The 16,219-nt window shown below is 44.6% G+C and overlaps 1 protein-coding gene across 11 annotated transcripts in view; it reads left to right on the forward strand.

Moving 5' to 3' along the window:
* BRMS1 (BRMS1 transcriptional repressor and anoikis regulator) overlaps positions 1–14,376 on the forward strand; it is a 214,513-nt gene extending 200,137 nt beyond the window's left edge. For 8 of the 11 annotated variants that reach the window (XM_078660811.1, XM_078660812.1, XM_078660817.1 and 5 more), the window contains one exon: positions 12,672–14,376. In XM_078660811.1, coding sequence (XP_078516937.1) covers positions 12,672–12,789 — 118 coding nt within the window. In that variant the 3' untranslated portion in view covers positions 12,790–14,376. The remainder of the gene's footprint in view (positions 1–12,671) is intronic. The other 3 variants (XM_078660809.1, XM_078660808.1, XM_078660813.1) reach the window with 1 other exon arrangement.
* The last annotated feature ends 1,843 nt before the right edge of the window (positions 14,377–16,219 follow it).

The following is a 16,219-nucleotide window of genomic DNA, read 5'->3' on the forward strand; positions in this document are numbered from 1 at the left end:
TCACATGCACCCACCCTCCTCTCTCAACACCTGTGGCAGTTGCAGTACCTTTACACTATTTTGTTCGCATGGAGATCTCTTTACTTATACTCACTTCACTCCATTCTCACCCGCCTGCAGGAAAACAATCTAACAATGGAGTCGATGTCCATGTGCATTGTCACCAAGAGGAGGAGTCACTTTGCCTTGCGACTCGGAAGACTTCTTCAAAGAAAAACAGCTTGCACTCATCCTGACCCAACACTAATCGGTGAAAGTATGCAGAGCATGTGAATCTACAGCACTGCATGCCATAAACAAATGCTTATAGGGTAAGTAACATAACCTTTCTGTGTCTTAAGTGCTTGTAGTGTGCAAATAGTCATCCTTTAAGTCTAATCTCACCAGGAAGTGCTCCTTCTGTGCCTGCTTTTTTTCCTGCAATGAGACAGATTATGATTGTATTTTAAATGTTGATCCCCTTATTACTATTCATAGTATGTTGTCTATAGAGACCTTCACTTTGCAAAGCTCCCCTTGTCTTTACTTTGTTATTCTTTTTCCATATCACCAACTCAATTGTCTAATAAAGTTTCACCATTAAATGAGGGATTTGACATGCTTCCTAACTTTAAAGTTTAAGCCCTTGTACAAAGCCAGATATATCTTTTGATGACTGATCCAGAACATCACTGATGATTGACCATATCTGAAGGTTTTAGAAATTAATTTAAGCATGTGTTGGAAATAACTTTCGCATCATGGACCAAAGCAACTCCTATGTTCGAGGCATATGAGCTGTAGATCGTATACTCATCCATAGATCGCCATCTGGTGTTGGGCTTGGATGTTTGCACTTTGTTTTTGCCTTGGAAGAAGTCTTATGTAGTCACGAGGTAGCTGACTCCTCCTTAGGACGATAGTGCGCATGGGCATCAACTCCATCTCCCGATTGTTTTTTTTTTTTTTTTCCGCCATTGGGTTCGGATGTGTATTACTGCGCTCCGGTTCTGTACCGTCTTCGAACTTTTCAACGCGCAATCATTACCCCTCAATGGTATGGTCTCAATCACGGGTTTCCCCTTCAACGCCCATCGTTGAAATCCAACAACTTCGATCAGGAGCTTGGACGCGGGCCACAAGGCATACCCGCACCGACCAGGCCGCAGTCGATGGAATGGACTCTATTTAAAAAATGCCCTGGGTGTGGTGCTAAATTACAACACACAGATCCACACGAGGTCTGTAATCTGTGCCTGTCCCCAGAGCACGAAGAAAGTAGCTGCGAGGCCTGTCGATCATTCTGATCGAGGGAAAACGATTTGTGACCGTCGGGCTCGACGTCACGAAATGAGAAGAGGCACTAGCCCGGTGCCGGACATCTTCGGAAAAGAGAGCGAGTCCCATCAGCACGGCGCCGAATAAGAGGAAGAAATCAGTGTGTCTGAAGCTGCCGACTTCGACATGGAGGAAGACTCGCACATCACTCCAGGTCAACGAACTGTGAGTAACAAAAACAAAGGCACCCCTTGTTAAAAATGTGTGTGGTCTCGAAGAGAAAGGAGGAAAGAAAAGTTAATTTCATAAAAAGTGTAAACCTTAATTTTCTCATAGTAGAAATGTGATATTTTGTTTCTTTTGTTTTTTTTCCCTTTTTTTACAAAAGCATTTCAATAATCAAACCATCATAATTTCATTTTTTAAACCATCATAACAATTTACAGAGGCATTATATTACCTCTAATCCGTCAAGAAAAATAACACAATGAATATGTACAAAATTACAAAGTGCTTCAGAAATATCCCCACACCAAGTTCAGTCATACCAACCTCACATGCAGTCAAAACATACCAACCACTCTCATACACATATTCTACTGCATGAATATCTCATTCTTCTCAAACAAGAGGTTCTCTCCCTGTTACAAAAACACGCAGTAGAACCAGTCCCTTTGCCTCATCAAGGCACAGGAGTGTTCACTGTACTTTCTAATCCCAAAAAAGGGCGGTTCTCAGACCAATACTGGACCTCAGGCCATTAAATCTATACATTTTGTCAGATCACTTCCACATGGTCACTCTCCTACAGGTGCTCCCACTACTTCAACAAGGCGACTTTCTCTCCACTCTAGATTTAAAGGACGCCTACTTTCACATTCCCATTCATCCCGCTCACAGGAAATATCTCAGGTTTGTGGTAGACTGTCAACACAACCAATTCAAAGTCTTCCCATGCTGGGTGACTACAGCAACCAGAGTCTTCACCAAGTGCCTCACAATAGCTGCAGCCCACTTACGAAGACAGCACATTCATGTCTTCCCTTATCTGGACGACTGGTACATAAAAGCCAACTCACACAGCAGCTTTGTACTACACACACACAAAACAATCCAACTGCTTTGCATCTTGGGATTTACAGTAAACCTCACCAAATCCCACCTCCAACCGTTCAGCATACAACAATATGTAGGGGCTACGATGCACTTCAATTGCTCTAGCATACCCCAACCTAGTCAGGATAAGCACCATACAAGCTCTAATAACAAAATTTCAGCCTTAACACTCACTCCCAGCTTGAGTGTTCATGCAGCTAATCGGGATGATGGCCTCCTGCATTCTCATCGTCCCATATGCAAGACTTCAAATGCGTCCCTTACAGGAGTATTTGGCACGTCAGTGGAACCAGGTTCAAGGTCCGCTAACAGATCTGGTGTTGGTAGACGACCACACCCATTGCTCTCTGTGGTGGTGTAACACACAAAACCTTTCCAAAGGGCGGCCGTTCTTCGACCCGGTTCCACAAATAGTGCTAACAGCAGACACATCGCTCACCGGCTGGGCACCTCATCTTCAAACCCATACCATTCAGGGCATGTAGACCCCTCAACAAAAACAATTCCACATAAATTACCTGGAATTGTTGGCGATCTTCCTAGCGTTACAATCTTTTCAACTCCACACCGTCGGCAAAACTGTCCTGGTCCGTACTGACAACATGACAGCAATGTATTACGTACAAAAACAGCGGGGGACACACACTCTGCAGCTCTCACACCTAGCTCAAAGCATATGGAGATGGGCCATTCCTCAGAATATCTCCTTGCAGAACACCTCCCAGGAGTACACAATCAGATTGCAGACCTGCTAAATCGTCAGACAGCAGTTCTAAAAAAGGGAACTTCATCCACAAGTTCTGCTTCCATTCTCTCAAATGTGGGGCCACCCAGAAATAGACCTGTTCACCACACACCAAAACTCAAAATGCCCAAGCTTCACATCAAGGTATCCACTCCTATTGTCCAAAGGCAATGCACTATGGATGAACAGGTCAGGCAAATTTGCTTATGCTTTTCCACCTCTCCCCCTCATTCCACTAGTGGTTCGGAAGCTCAAACGGCATTCCCTCACAATGATCCTCATTGCTACAGCAGCTATGGTTCACAACCCTCTTGGAACTATCAGTAGTTCCTCATCAAAAACTACACCTCTCACCCAAGTTTCTCACTCAAACATAGAGAGATAAGACATCCAGATCCCAGTCAACTCAACCTTGCGATCTGGCACCTGCAATCTTAGAGTTTGGCTAACTCATTCTACCACCAGACTGCATGAACATCGTTAAAGAGGCTAGACGTCCTACCACTGGAGCTTTCTATGCCGCAAAGTGGAAAAGATTTGTAATTTACTGTACAAATAACATCAACCCTCTAGATGCTTCTTTTCAAAACATCATCTGCTACCTTTTGCATCTACAACAATGTAACCTAGCATAGACATCCATTAGACTAAACCCTCGCTGCAATAGCAGCCTATCTCCAAAACAGACAACACCTGTTTTTGTTTAGGATACCAGCTATCAAAGCATTTATGGAAGGACTTAAAAGAATAATCCCACCTAGCGTTCCACCCTCTCCAGTATGGAACTTAGATGTGGTCCTTACCAGTCTCATGGGTCCCCCATGTGAACCCCTGCATGAATGGCAATTACAATTTCTCACCTGGAAAGTAGCTTTCCTGGTTGCGATCACCTCTCTCAGAAGAGTCAGTGAACTCCAGACATTAACCATACAAGAACCATTTCTATAAATTCATATCAAAATGGTTCTTAGGACTAACCCACAATTTCTACCTGAAGTTGTGTCTGCTTTCCACCTTAACCAGTCTGTAGAACTCCCAGTATTTTTCCCTCTACCAGACTCAGTAGCAGAATGAGCTCTTCACACGTTAGACGTAAAAAGAGGGATACGTTACTACATTTAAAGAACTAAATCCTTTAGAATGATTAAACAACTTTTTGTGGCTTTCTCCCCACCTCATAAGGGCAATCCTATCTCAAAAACAGGGATTGCAAGGTGGATTGTTAAATGCATCCAAATATGCTACTCTAAAGCCAAACGCACATTAACCGTCCCCCCTCAAGCTCATTCCACACGAAAGCTAGGGGCATCTATGGCTTTCTTAGGGATCAAAAAAGCTAGTGTGGGCCAGGCTGTGTTAAAAACACTTTTTCATACCACTGCAACAGATACAGGTAGCCACTCTTAAAGAGGTAACTGCTGTATATTTTATGCATAAGTATACGATCTACAGCTCATGTGCCTCGAACGGAAAATGCTACTTACCAGTATCCATCTGTTCTTGGCATGTAGAGCTGTAGATTCGTATACGTCCACCCGCCTCTCCGGATACCTCTATCTGTTACAGTACTATCTTACTTAGATATATTACACATGGACATCGTTTTCTATTTCCTACTAACTCCATCATAACCCTCCATGGCAAAACAATCTGGAGATGGAGTCGATGCCCATGCGCACTATCGTCCTAAGGAGGAGTCACTTACCTTGTGACTACAAAAGCCTTCTTCCAAGACAAAAACAAAGTGCAAACATCCGAGCCCAACAGCAGATGGCGATCTATGCATACCTATATGAATCTACAACTCTACATGCCAAGAACAGATGCATACTGGTAAGTAACATTTTCCTTTCCTGTATTCCTTCTAAAGGCATTATATTAACATTTCCTCTTCTTCCCATTGTCGAAGGACATAGCTGCTTAGGAGGTCGGCAGAGCTTGCATTGTATTCGATCTCTAAATTTTCTGACCAGCTGCCTCATACCACTTGCTTTCCATACATGTAGTTCTTTGTAGTAATTGTTGGGTTTTGTGGCTTTTCTCGTGTTGCTAAAGTGTATTAGTTTGCCTCTGTATGAGAAAAAATATATATATCTTGGCAGTAACTTTTTCTTAAGCTCGATGCTACTTGTGACTGCCTTAGAAGTCAGGGGCATTGTGAGTGCCTTGTTCCCCTTTTGAACTACACTTGGCACCATTGGTTAAAACACTTCTTTTGTAGTGGCATGACTATCTAAAACAAAGCTGGACTGTTCTGCTCCTCGTCCAGTTATACTGCATAGGTTTCTATCCCCCTCCAGTTAGTGAAATATGCAGACCAATCATCGAGGGGTGATGTGTAGTCTGTTATTAATTCCTTGAGGTCATGATTTTCTGATTTATTATCTTCCCACATTTTGCCATTGTCTACTTTTACAGCCCCCACTTTCCTCACCTCACCGAGTTACCTCACTGTGTCGCGTTTATCCATTATTTTACATGGAGTGTGAGAAACTAGTTACTTCACTTATGTCTACGCTTAGGGTCCACAAAGCTTCTCCAAAGCTTTCTTTTGTACCCTCAAAGTCTTTGTTTTTTCGACATTGAAAAGTTGGGGATGTTTGATTCCAAAAGTTTTAGCCTTTTCAACTTTGATCAATTTTAAAGCTGTCGGAGTTCTCTGATCATTGTCTAGGTATTATTTTGGTGTGTTTTGTTTTTTCTGTTTTTTACTTTGCCTTAATCCACCCTGTAACCCCTGGGTCTCTAAAGATGGATTATATAATTTCCCAGCTGAAATGTCAACAACTGAGGTCTTTGTACAATGTGATTTGGGCTTAGACATTCGAAGGACTAATAGCAACACTTTCTGCATCAAAAGCCATTGGGCTTGCAACTGCTGTCGTCTTGTGTGCACAGCAGGAGAATTGTTTCACTTCAGCTGCCTCTGTGTCTCAGAGCCCTCATCTTTTATTACTACCCCTAAGGTGAGAATTACTGCTGATCCCTCCCGGCGCAAATCAGCAACTGCCAATTACAGGAGGCTCCTGTGCCCCTTGGCACGATGAAATAACTTTTGTTGCTGGCTTTCCAGGAGCCATAATTAAAACTGTGACAACTGAACTGACTTACAACGATTGTGTCCCTCATTTTTAGACATAATGAGAATCCACTGTGTCACAGCAAAGGGACTATCATGATGATTAGGTACAATCATCTCTTTGTACCAAACAAGATTCCTTTGGTCAGTAGAATCATAGTTATCCTTAAAAACATGTTGGTCCTCTAACATTTATCCCTTCAGCCTTATCTTTAGACTTAACTAGACATCTCAGACTTAATTTAAGGGAACCACCACATACTTTTGGAAACTTCTTGGAACATCTTTGGTACAATCGCACTATTTATTTGCCATTATCCTTAATTTGATCTCCAGACTCGCTAAACCACTCTTGCTCTGGCCCCTGCAGGTTCTTACCCTAGCTCCAGAAACATTTATCCACTCATCCCTGGTATGTATCTGTACTACACAAACGTGCAGGTGTCCCAACCAAACTCTGGCCATAACAGTATACCATTGTACTAAACCCTAAAATTCTTGTCATCTAACCTTTTCTGGAAAAAACACATTTGTCAGCAGTTACTGTCTTGTACACCTTCACTGTTGAGCAACATACTAACCACCGAACTTGAGCTACTGCTCAATCCAGTTCACTTTCTGAGTCAGCCACCTGCAGTTCCATACCCAAGTCACTGGTCAGTCAACTTACTGTCATTCAAGAGTTGGCTTAAACCTAGCTTTATTTTTATTTAGGGCTAACCAGTCCATAGCATGTGCACACAAAAGACAATCTGTAATGTTTTGTGCACAGTATTCCCGCCTGCATGGCCGATTACCAAAAGGCAGAGGGCAGTTCTTGAACTCCTCTTGAATTCATGAATTTGAAGAAGCCTTATTTTCCAAATGTCCTAGCTCTGCATGGTTCTGGCTCTGCAATGGGTTTAACCCAAGTCATCAACAACTAGTCTGCATTTGTCCAGGCCATGTACTTCTCAGTCCACACAGTTATTTGAGAGATGAACTTTTAAGTTGGCTCTTATGAGTATTTAAGGGCAGAGGGAGTTCTTTGTTTACTTTATTGTTACTGGCCATTTAGAGAACAGTGGTATTAGGACCTGTAAACCAATAAAGGGGAAGAAAGGTTGGAACACACTCGATTTCGGATCACTAATCTAATTAAAGCCTTCTGATTTGATTAATCATAAGTGACCTGTATTGTGCTTTCTACAGGTGTAAAATCTTATTTATCATTTCTATTCATGGTTGGTGTTGAAAGACCAAAGTTATCATAATAAGTACAGACTGTCAAGTGAGCTAGCCATGAGTAGGTTCTGAATGACCTTGGATGAACTAAGTTTGAACATTGACATTAATGAACCTGAACTAAAACACTGTTAAACCACTGGTTCTATAATATAAAAAGGGGAACCTTCAGCGGACAATATTTAGTGGGGTCCAGTGTACTAGTCCAACGAACTGAAAGCAACGCAGGGTACAAAGTTCCCCAAGGGGAGTGAGAGGACAACGAGGTATGTGTTGTGAAGTGGAGAGTATCTGCACAGGGAACTAGGGGGTTCCCTTATTGGAACTAGAAAGCCTCACACACCCAGCAAGCCAGATGTCATGCTTCATCACTGGCCTTCTGCTCCTCGTCAGACTGGCGCTGCAATGTCTGACGGGCACCTTATAGGTGCTCTTTGTCGGAGTTCTTCTGTTCCGGCCAGTGGGTGAGTGCGTGTGAGGGGTTCTGTAAACTCGTGTAGTCGTGCGGGAGAGGTGAATTAAAACAAGGTGAAACAGTCCACAATTACTTTTATTTATGTGGCTGGTACCCTTAGTTAAAAAGTGGGAGGGGAGATAGAGAGACAGGAAAGGTAGTGGCTAGCTATCTCAACCCTCTAGTGAGGTCGACATGTTTCTTGCCTAACGGGCAATTCTTCAGGACCTATAGTGACAGTACTACACAGTGAGCAAATTGTGAAAAAGGAAAAGAAAAACTACAACCTCACTAGGTCGGTAATTGGCAGGCTTAAGGTCCTACTTAGGTATGATGACCCTAAAAGGATTAAAAGAACATATTCAGGGTAATGTTGGCAGGAGGCCAGGGTCAACAGACTCCACATAAAACACACACATATATCATTACAATAGTTGACCCCGCCACAGAGATAGCGTGAGAGGGCAGCAGCGGTTGCAACCCCAGGTTTTGGACCCAATGGTAGCCCAAAGACTGATTGCAATACAGAGTTGCACCAGTGCGGGAAAAGGGGGAGTGCAGCCTAATACAATGACGAAGACAAAAAACAGCCAAAGTAAATACAATAGGTAGGTTCTTACCCTAGGGAAACCCTATCGGGCCTCGCAGACTGTTCCTGTGGGACCTGCACGGTCTGGTTAGGTACCTGTAAAGAAGGGTAAGATCTAGAGGGTACCAACTGTAGGAAGGTGTAAGAGTCAAAGAGGTATTGCGTTGAGTCAAGACAAGCCGGGTGGTCAAAGGCAAGTATCAATATCCCAACCACTCTGGAATGTTGCCGAGGAAAAAGAGAGGCTGGACCTTGTGTGCAGATTCACTTAGACCAGCGTAAGCATACAGAAAAATGGCCCAGATGGACAAGTCCCAGGCAGCGCTAATGCAGCAGGCAAAGCCGTCCCCCACTCTGCAAAACACCATAGGTGATGCGTGCTTAGGAGCGAAGGCTGTAGTCCTGTGCCGTGTTATGGGGCGCCCATACAGAGTAACCAACTATGAATATCACTCCGCTGATCCAATGAATAAGACCGGGTACAGATATTTCCGGCGAGCAATCTTTGAAGGGGTTTAGAGAAGTCAGCACGAGTCAAGACTCTCCTGCGTCTGACTCGCGGGCAAACCGGGAGGCCAAGTATCCACAAGAACACTATAATCAGTGCTTACCTTGGCGTGCGGTCATCGCCTCTCACACCTACCCCCACAACACACGCGACGGTTTGTGTATGGAACAGCTGGTGCCGGGTGTGCGGAAACCCCAGCGTTAAATGTGCAGCGCGTTCAATCCGCCGAGAGGACGTCGTTAGTGGGCGTGGTTGGTGACGTCAGCCCGAGCGCATGCGTCTCCGCAGTACGGAAGTGTGTAATTGCAAACACTCGTCAGCGGAGAAGAAAATATTACGCTAAGTGGCGGCCATATTGGAATTAGCACTACTGTAGTATGCGGCAGGGAATAAGGTCACTTGGATTGGTAACGTGAAAGAATTGGTTATATGGCTCGTGTATTGGTGACTACAGAGTGTTGAAGCCAATGTAAACCCAGGAGTAACCAATATCTGTCCCGTGGCATCAAAGGAAACAGCGGTACCCATGGTTAAAAATAGTTTAGAAAGCTGTCAGGGTACCTATGGGACTATAAAGTGGATGTCGTTGGAGGGCGAGGATACTGGCGTCAGCCTCGATAGTAAGGAAGTGTGCAAAATGCACACTCACCCCGGAGGAGGAGAGTGATGCACTTCGTGGCGGCCATATTGGAAATAGCATATATACAACTTGCTACAGGGAATGGGGTCACACGGATCAGTAGCGTAATGGAAATGGTGACATAGCTCATATATATGTGTGTATACAGAGTAGTGAGACCAATGTAACCCTGGGAGCAACCCATCTCTGCCATATGGCAGCAAGGGCAACACAGGTAACCATACTACAGACATAGTAAAATTGGTTTGAAGAGAAACCCAGGTGCCTGAGGGATTATGATGTTGAAGGGAATAATGAAACAAATGGGAAGTTCGTGTACATTATCCTCAGGTGAATAGGGGTAGGGGCTAGCATGTATACCCAAACCAACTCTATCTGGATAGGGAGGACCAAGGGACTGCATCATTAAGACCAACACTGTCCAAGCGTAAGCGGTGCACCCAGCGTTGTTCGATCCTGAAAAGTGCTTGTTGGGTGATGGCCGGGTGGGATTCCAGTACTAGCCATTTAATGCTGTCTGGTTGGTGGGCATGTGTGGTATAGTGCTCATACAGTCTCGTGTGAGTTTTGGAACACCGGATGTTACTTTTGTGTTCCGTTATCCTGAGTTTCACCTGTCTCATCGTCATCCCCACATAGTATGTGCCACAGGGGCAGATGAGTAGGTAGATGCACTTGTTACTATTACAGTTGGTGTGTTTGCGGAGGTGCCAAGTAAAGGTGTCGGTCAACCTCACCTCTTTGCACTGTATAGTCTGGCGACACACGACGCAGCTGCCGCATTGGAAATGACCAACCACTGGTGGAAGCCTCCACAGTGTACTTTGGCTGCTAGTAATTTGTTTCTTCGGCCGGGTGTGTATCAGTGTATCTTTAAGGTTAGATGTCCTCCTGAAAGCAAAACGGGGTTTTGGGATGTTTAGGTCACCTGTGTTCAGTATGTTCCAGTGTTTGTTAAGGTTTTTTTTAATGAAAGCTGAGTTTTTAGTAAAGCGGGTGACACAGGTAATGATGTCCTCAGGTTCCTTATTGTGTGTTTCTAATAAGGCCTCTCTTGGGTTATTCAAGGCCCTTTTGCTGGAGTTTTTGATTAACCTGGCTGGATAGCCTCTGTCCAGTAGTTTACTTTGGAGTTGGCTAGACTCTTGTTTGTAATCTGATGCAGTAGTGCAGTTCTGCGTACCTTGAGGAACTGCCCGAATGGTAGGTTGTCCCTCAGGGCTTTAGGATGGTGACTCCCATATAGGAGGAGGCTATTCCTGTCGGTGTTTTTTCTATACAAGGTGGTGCTTAAGCCTAAGGGGCCCAGATGTATGGATAAATCCAGGAACGGAATTGTTGTTGCAGATATGGTGCCTGTGAACTTTAGAAAGGGATTCTGAAGATTAATCCACGTACAAAAAGCCTCACAACTGTCACGGTCACCCTTCCATAAGACAAGGATGTCATCTATGTAGCGCCGCCAAATAGTCACATGGTGGCTGAAGGGGTTTCGTGTTGAATAAATGCATTGTTCCTCAAAGGTGGCCATATAAATGCAAGCAAGGCTCGGGGCAAAAGTTGAACCCATCGAGGTCCCCCTGATCTGATGATAAAGTTGGGAACCGTACTGGAAAAAGTTCTCCGTGAGTGCTATTGTGGCACAGGCCATGATGAAGGAAATGGGAGTCGGTGAGACCCACTCTTCCTTCCGGAGGGCGGATTCCACTGCTTCAAGTGTTGGAGTCTGGGGGATATTAGTGTATAACGCCTCTACATCTAGTGTGAGGAGTAGGTCAACACTTTCTCTCCCCTCGATGGTGTCAATGAGGCGGAGAACATCCCTGGTGTCCTGCAGGAAGGATGGTATTCGCTTCACTAATGGTTGAAGAAAGGCGTCGCAGAATTTGGACAGCGGCTCCAACAAAGACCCGATCCCTGAGACAATGGGTCTGCCAGGGACCGGATTCTGACCATTGTGGATTTTGGGGAGGATGTAAAAGTAAGGAGTGATTGGATCTGTTGTGATTAAAAAGTCTGCTTCGTTTTTTGTGATCCATTCGTTGGTCTCACCCTCCAAGACTAAGCTGGTTATGGCCGTTGTGAGCCTAGCAGTTGGGTCCACCCTAAGAGGTCTATAGTGGGTGGTGTTGGCAAGTTGTCGTTTGCACTCAGTGTCATAATCGCCACTATTTTGAATAACAGTTGCGCCCCCTTTGTCTGCCTGTTTAATCACGATGGTCGGGTCATTGCCAAGCGCCTGTGCAGCCTCCCTCTCAGCACTGCTGAGGTTGTTGAAACTCGGGATGTTAGGTCTATTCTCAAGGCTCCTAAGAACAGTTTATTCGAAGACTAGGACTTCAGGGGGAACCATACCATCATTCGGGGTGAACGTCGAGGGTTTGCGTAGACCTGTGTCAATTCTTTCAGTGTCTGGTCTCTCGTTAAAAAAGGCACGGAGACGTACTTTTCTGAAAAGTTGTTTCACTTCACAGAGTTCATTGAAGCTGTCAGGAGTTTGAGTAGGGACAAATCCTAGCCCTCTTTCCAAGATGTTAATTTCAGTAGGGGAGAGTGTCCGACTAGAGAGGTTAACGATCAGACTCTCCTTCCCCTGGTTACGCTCCTGGTCTCTACTGTTGTCGGTGCTGTTGTTGCTGTTGTCTGGTCTTGCCATTGCACCACTGGTTCTGCCAGAATCCCTTTGAATTCCTTAACTGAGCTAGTCAGTGAGATTTCTGAAAATTCCTCCAGATAGACCTCAAATCGAAGAGTGAGCATCTTTTTATCCTAAAAGTAAAACACCCATATTTCATACCACATATTGCTTTGTGATGAAAGGTTATACCCCTTAATTTCAGCTATTTAATCATAGTAAAAGCTGTGCATATTGTATTTTGAACAATTTATCAAGTAAGTATATTCATTTCCCCATCATAAAAAGGGTACAAAGACTTTTTGATAAATAGCAAATATTTGTTTAAGGTAGCACTGCTGTTATGTTGAATTCCTTATTTTTATCTATGTTTGTCTTCAGTAAAATTGTTTTCTAACCTCCATCTACTGTATTCTCTCATCAGTGCCATAATTACTGCAGTCAGCACGGGAGAGGTGTGGCTGCGTCGCAGGGACGGCAGCAAGACAAAAATTTATGTTTCACAGCTGCAGAAAGGTAAATACTCTGTACGACGAGCCTAGCTACTTCGTGGCTGAAGACGCAAGTGAGACTGCCACCTTCGACTTCGATTATTGCGCAGACTGGATGGTTGCTTGGCACGGCTGTGATATTAAACAATGTGTTGAACACACTGGGATGTGTGTTGCTGCCAACCCTGGACTTCAAGGACCAGACTAATCTGATCATTTGATGGACAAAGAGGACTTTCTTATTGGATGAAACCAAAGGAATATATATATGTGTTGAATATAGCAATATGTGTTGCTGTTTAGTTTGATTATATATTTTTTTCCACCGCACTTAAACTTTGGCCTAAACCTTTGTGATGGGTTTGTTGCCCTACCTTATATGGTTCGATCACTTATTTGGTTATCTAAACTGGAGAATTCGGGTCCAGCATTTAAAATCAAGGATTGATGTGTTGTTGGCAATTGTGATTACAGTGTCTTCTGCAGTGTTTCGACTGTTTGTGCCTGGCACCGAGCGTTCAATGCAGTTATTTTTAGAAGGCACTGCTGAGACCGTTGTTTCCGGCGAGAGTTGCATCTTGAACGGATCCATGTTAGCTGTTTTATGTGACCTGCCTTTTCAGCACGTTCTTATCCCTCAAAAGAGGGGTATTACCTTTCATGCTATCAAGCTGGGGATGTGTACTATGTAATGAGGCAAGAATGGTCATCTTTGCATTGTTTCTTAGGATTGCATCGCTGGCCCTATTGTCATGCCTTTGTTTTAATGGGAGACCTCCACAACTTACAAAGTTCTGTGAACCGGGGAGGGGTAATTTAAGTTCTAGACCTTTCTGTGCAACAGGAATGCATGTGAATAACTGCTATTTCTAGGTCCAGTTCCCTCTTCAATGAATACAAGTGTTGATTAAGGTCCATGGTTTCAATCCAAGGATGCCCTACCATTGCTTCCATTCTTCTGGTAGGACAACAAAGGCACTCATTTTTGACAATTAGTTGTCTACCTTGTAGGTGGCCTCTTATGACTATTTGTCACCGGTCTGATACATCTAACAAAGTCCTTTGCAACTCTTCTGCACGGAATCCCATGGACCATGGATCCATAGAGCACTAAAAGAAACACTTTCACTTGTAGCAATAATAAGCATCATATGTTAGTCTCTGCAGCAAGGTAAATGAGCGAATGGGCACATTGGTTAAATTTAGATCATTGCCAAATAGGAAACTGAGTGGCAAACATGCTAAAGATTTGAATGGATTCAGAACAGGTTGACTGGAGCTGTAAACACTGCTACTCCCTGCACTGAAGTTAATCTCCATTTATCTTCAATAGCTCAAATTCCTTCATGGTTCTGACTGTGCCTATTTTGTGTTTCTTTTTAAACCCTAATATCAGAGGCTAGGACTTGATCAATTCAAACCGTAGTCTCAGCATTTTGGCTCAGCGAAGATGCTATTGTCAGGTGGCCAACAGACAGCGAGAGACCTTGTTACGTGAGTTAGTCAGACACCAGAAACCGCCTTTCTCTGTATTGCTTGAGTTGTTTCAGGATTTGCACTAGGGCTAGACTAAATAAACATTTTTATATTGTTGTTTTTTAAACATAAACAATTCTAATAAAATTTCTAATATCAGAATGACGTGATCTTCACTGAACTCCAAAAACGAACTTGATTTAATATCTGAACAATCTCCTTGCAGAAATGTTTGGGCAATCTATTTCACTGCACAGTCACACCCCTTTTTTTAATGTGATTCCTGCATTTGATTCTTACTTTATTTCTTTTCAGATTGCACCCTAGTTCATGTTTACTCAAGTTCCATCCCCCCCGCACAACGATGTATCCTTTAATTTCACCAGTCACAGAATTTTTTCAACATCTGTTTCATTCTTCTTATGCTGTAATTTCTTTACCCTGCGCTGCAATTTCATGTTCTGTAGTAGGGGATCTCTGTGTATAGTCATAATCTAGTGAATAGTCTCACTCGTGTGCGGGGACCCTGGAGCAATCAAAAATAATCTCTTAAGCTGTCTTCTGTGCAGTCCTGCCTAGACACTTAAGAGAGATTTAAAGACAAATAATGCAGCCTATACATGCAAGGCTACACTGTCCAGTACTTCAACTAGAAATGCAAAAGATATTCCACCAATATCATATTCAGCACAGTCTGCCAAGTTTCACCCATAGGCTGTCATTATGTGGCTTAAAAAGGGATACCGTGCCTTTAAGGAAACTTTCCAGGACTCTCGGTATCCCAGAATGCACAGCAACTCCCTCCACTTTAAGTTCTTTTTTCCGGCTCCTGCTAGCAGGACCCTGGAGCATTGAGCTCTCCCTTTTTGGGTGTTTTGTCTAATTTTTTGCACTTTTCAAGTGTTTAGAGTTTCACTCGACGTGTTTTTGTTCCTTCTTCCCTTTGCTGGAGTTTTCTGGTGAGTTTGGCCACTCTTTTGTCAGATATGCCTTCCTTATTTGACAAATGCCCTGAGTGTGCCAGGAAGAAGGCCAAATCTGATTAACACGGGGTGTGTATCCTCTGTCTCCCTTCTTCTCATGTCCCTGTGGATTGTGAGATCTGCCAGCAGTTCTCCAACAGGACCCTGAAGGACTCGGCTCCGAGGACTGGAGCAAAGAAGACAGCAAGATCAAGGTGGGTCTGGGCATGGAGAGGCCTCTTCCTCTGCCCGTACTTCGACCTCTGGGGGCCTCCCAGGAAAGAGGCCAGAAAAAACGACCCAGGTCTCAGTCGACGTCGATAGCCTCGACGTCGGCATCGAGAGGGATGACCACCGTCTGCTCCCCGTCTCCCCAGGGCTCTGGGTCGAAGCTACGTCGCCATTCGAAGTCGAGGGGAGTGACATCGAGACCTCGGACGAGGTCGACGTCGAGGACCGCTTCGTCGTCGAGACGCCATCGACGTAGAGAAGGGTCTGGAAGACATCGGCGCTCGCTGAGGCGACACCGCCGTTAGGCGTCTACTCGACGTTCATCGTCGAGACGGAGATCATCGACGTTGAGAAGAGGAAGATCATCGACGTCGAGAAGACAATCATCCACATCAAGAAGACGATCGACGCCGAGACGCTCGACGTCGAAGAGGAGGTCAGCGTCGAGAAGAAGAAAATCGCCGTCTAGGGGGCGTTCTAAGACCAGGACAGAGTCCCAGGGCTCTGTAGTCAACCTTTCCTTGGCTTCCACGAGCCCACGGTCACGGCGGCGCCGTCACTCGTCCACGCGGAGGTCGGCCTCTAGGTCACCCCCATCATGGCTGGCGCAGAACAGAAGAAGAAGAGTGGTAGAGTCTCCGAGCTCAGAGTACTCACAGAACTTTTCGCCCTCACGGCCCACGACGCCTACGCCTTCCCCGTTGTCCAAGGACCTTCCTTCGCATAATCCTACGCCTCCACTGCCTCCTATCCCTCCCCATAAACCTCCTCCACTGCCACCTCCACCAAGGTCTCTCTCTTTGCCTCCTCCC

Source organism: Lissotriton helveticus, chromosome 9 (assembly GCF_964261635.1).
Source record: "Lissotriton helveticus chromosome 9, aLisHel1.1, whole genome shotgun sequence".
In the NCBI taxonomy this organism is placed as follows: domain Eukaryota; kingdom Metazoa; phylum Chordata; class Amphibia; order Caudata; family Salamandridae; genus Lissotriton; species Lissotriton helveticus.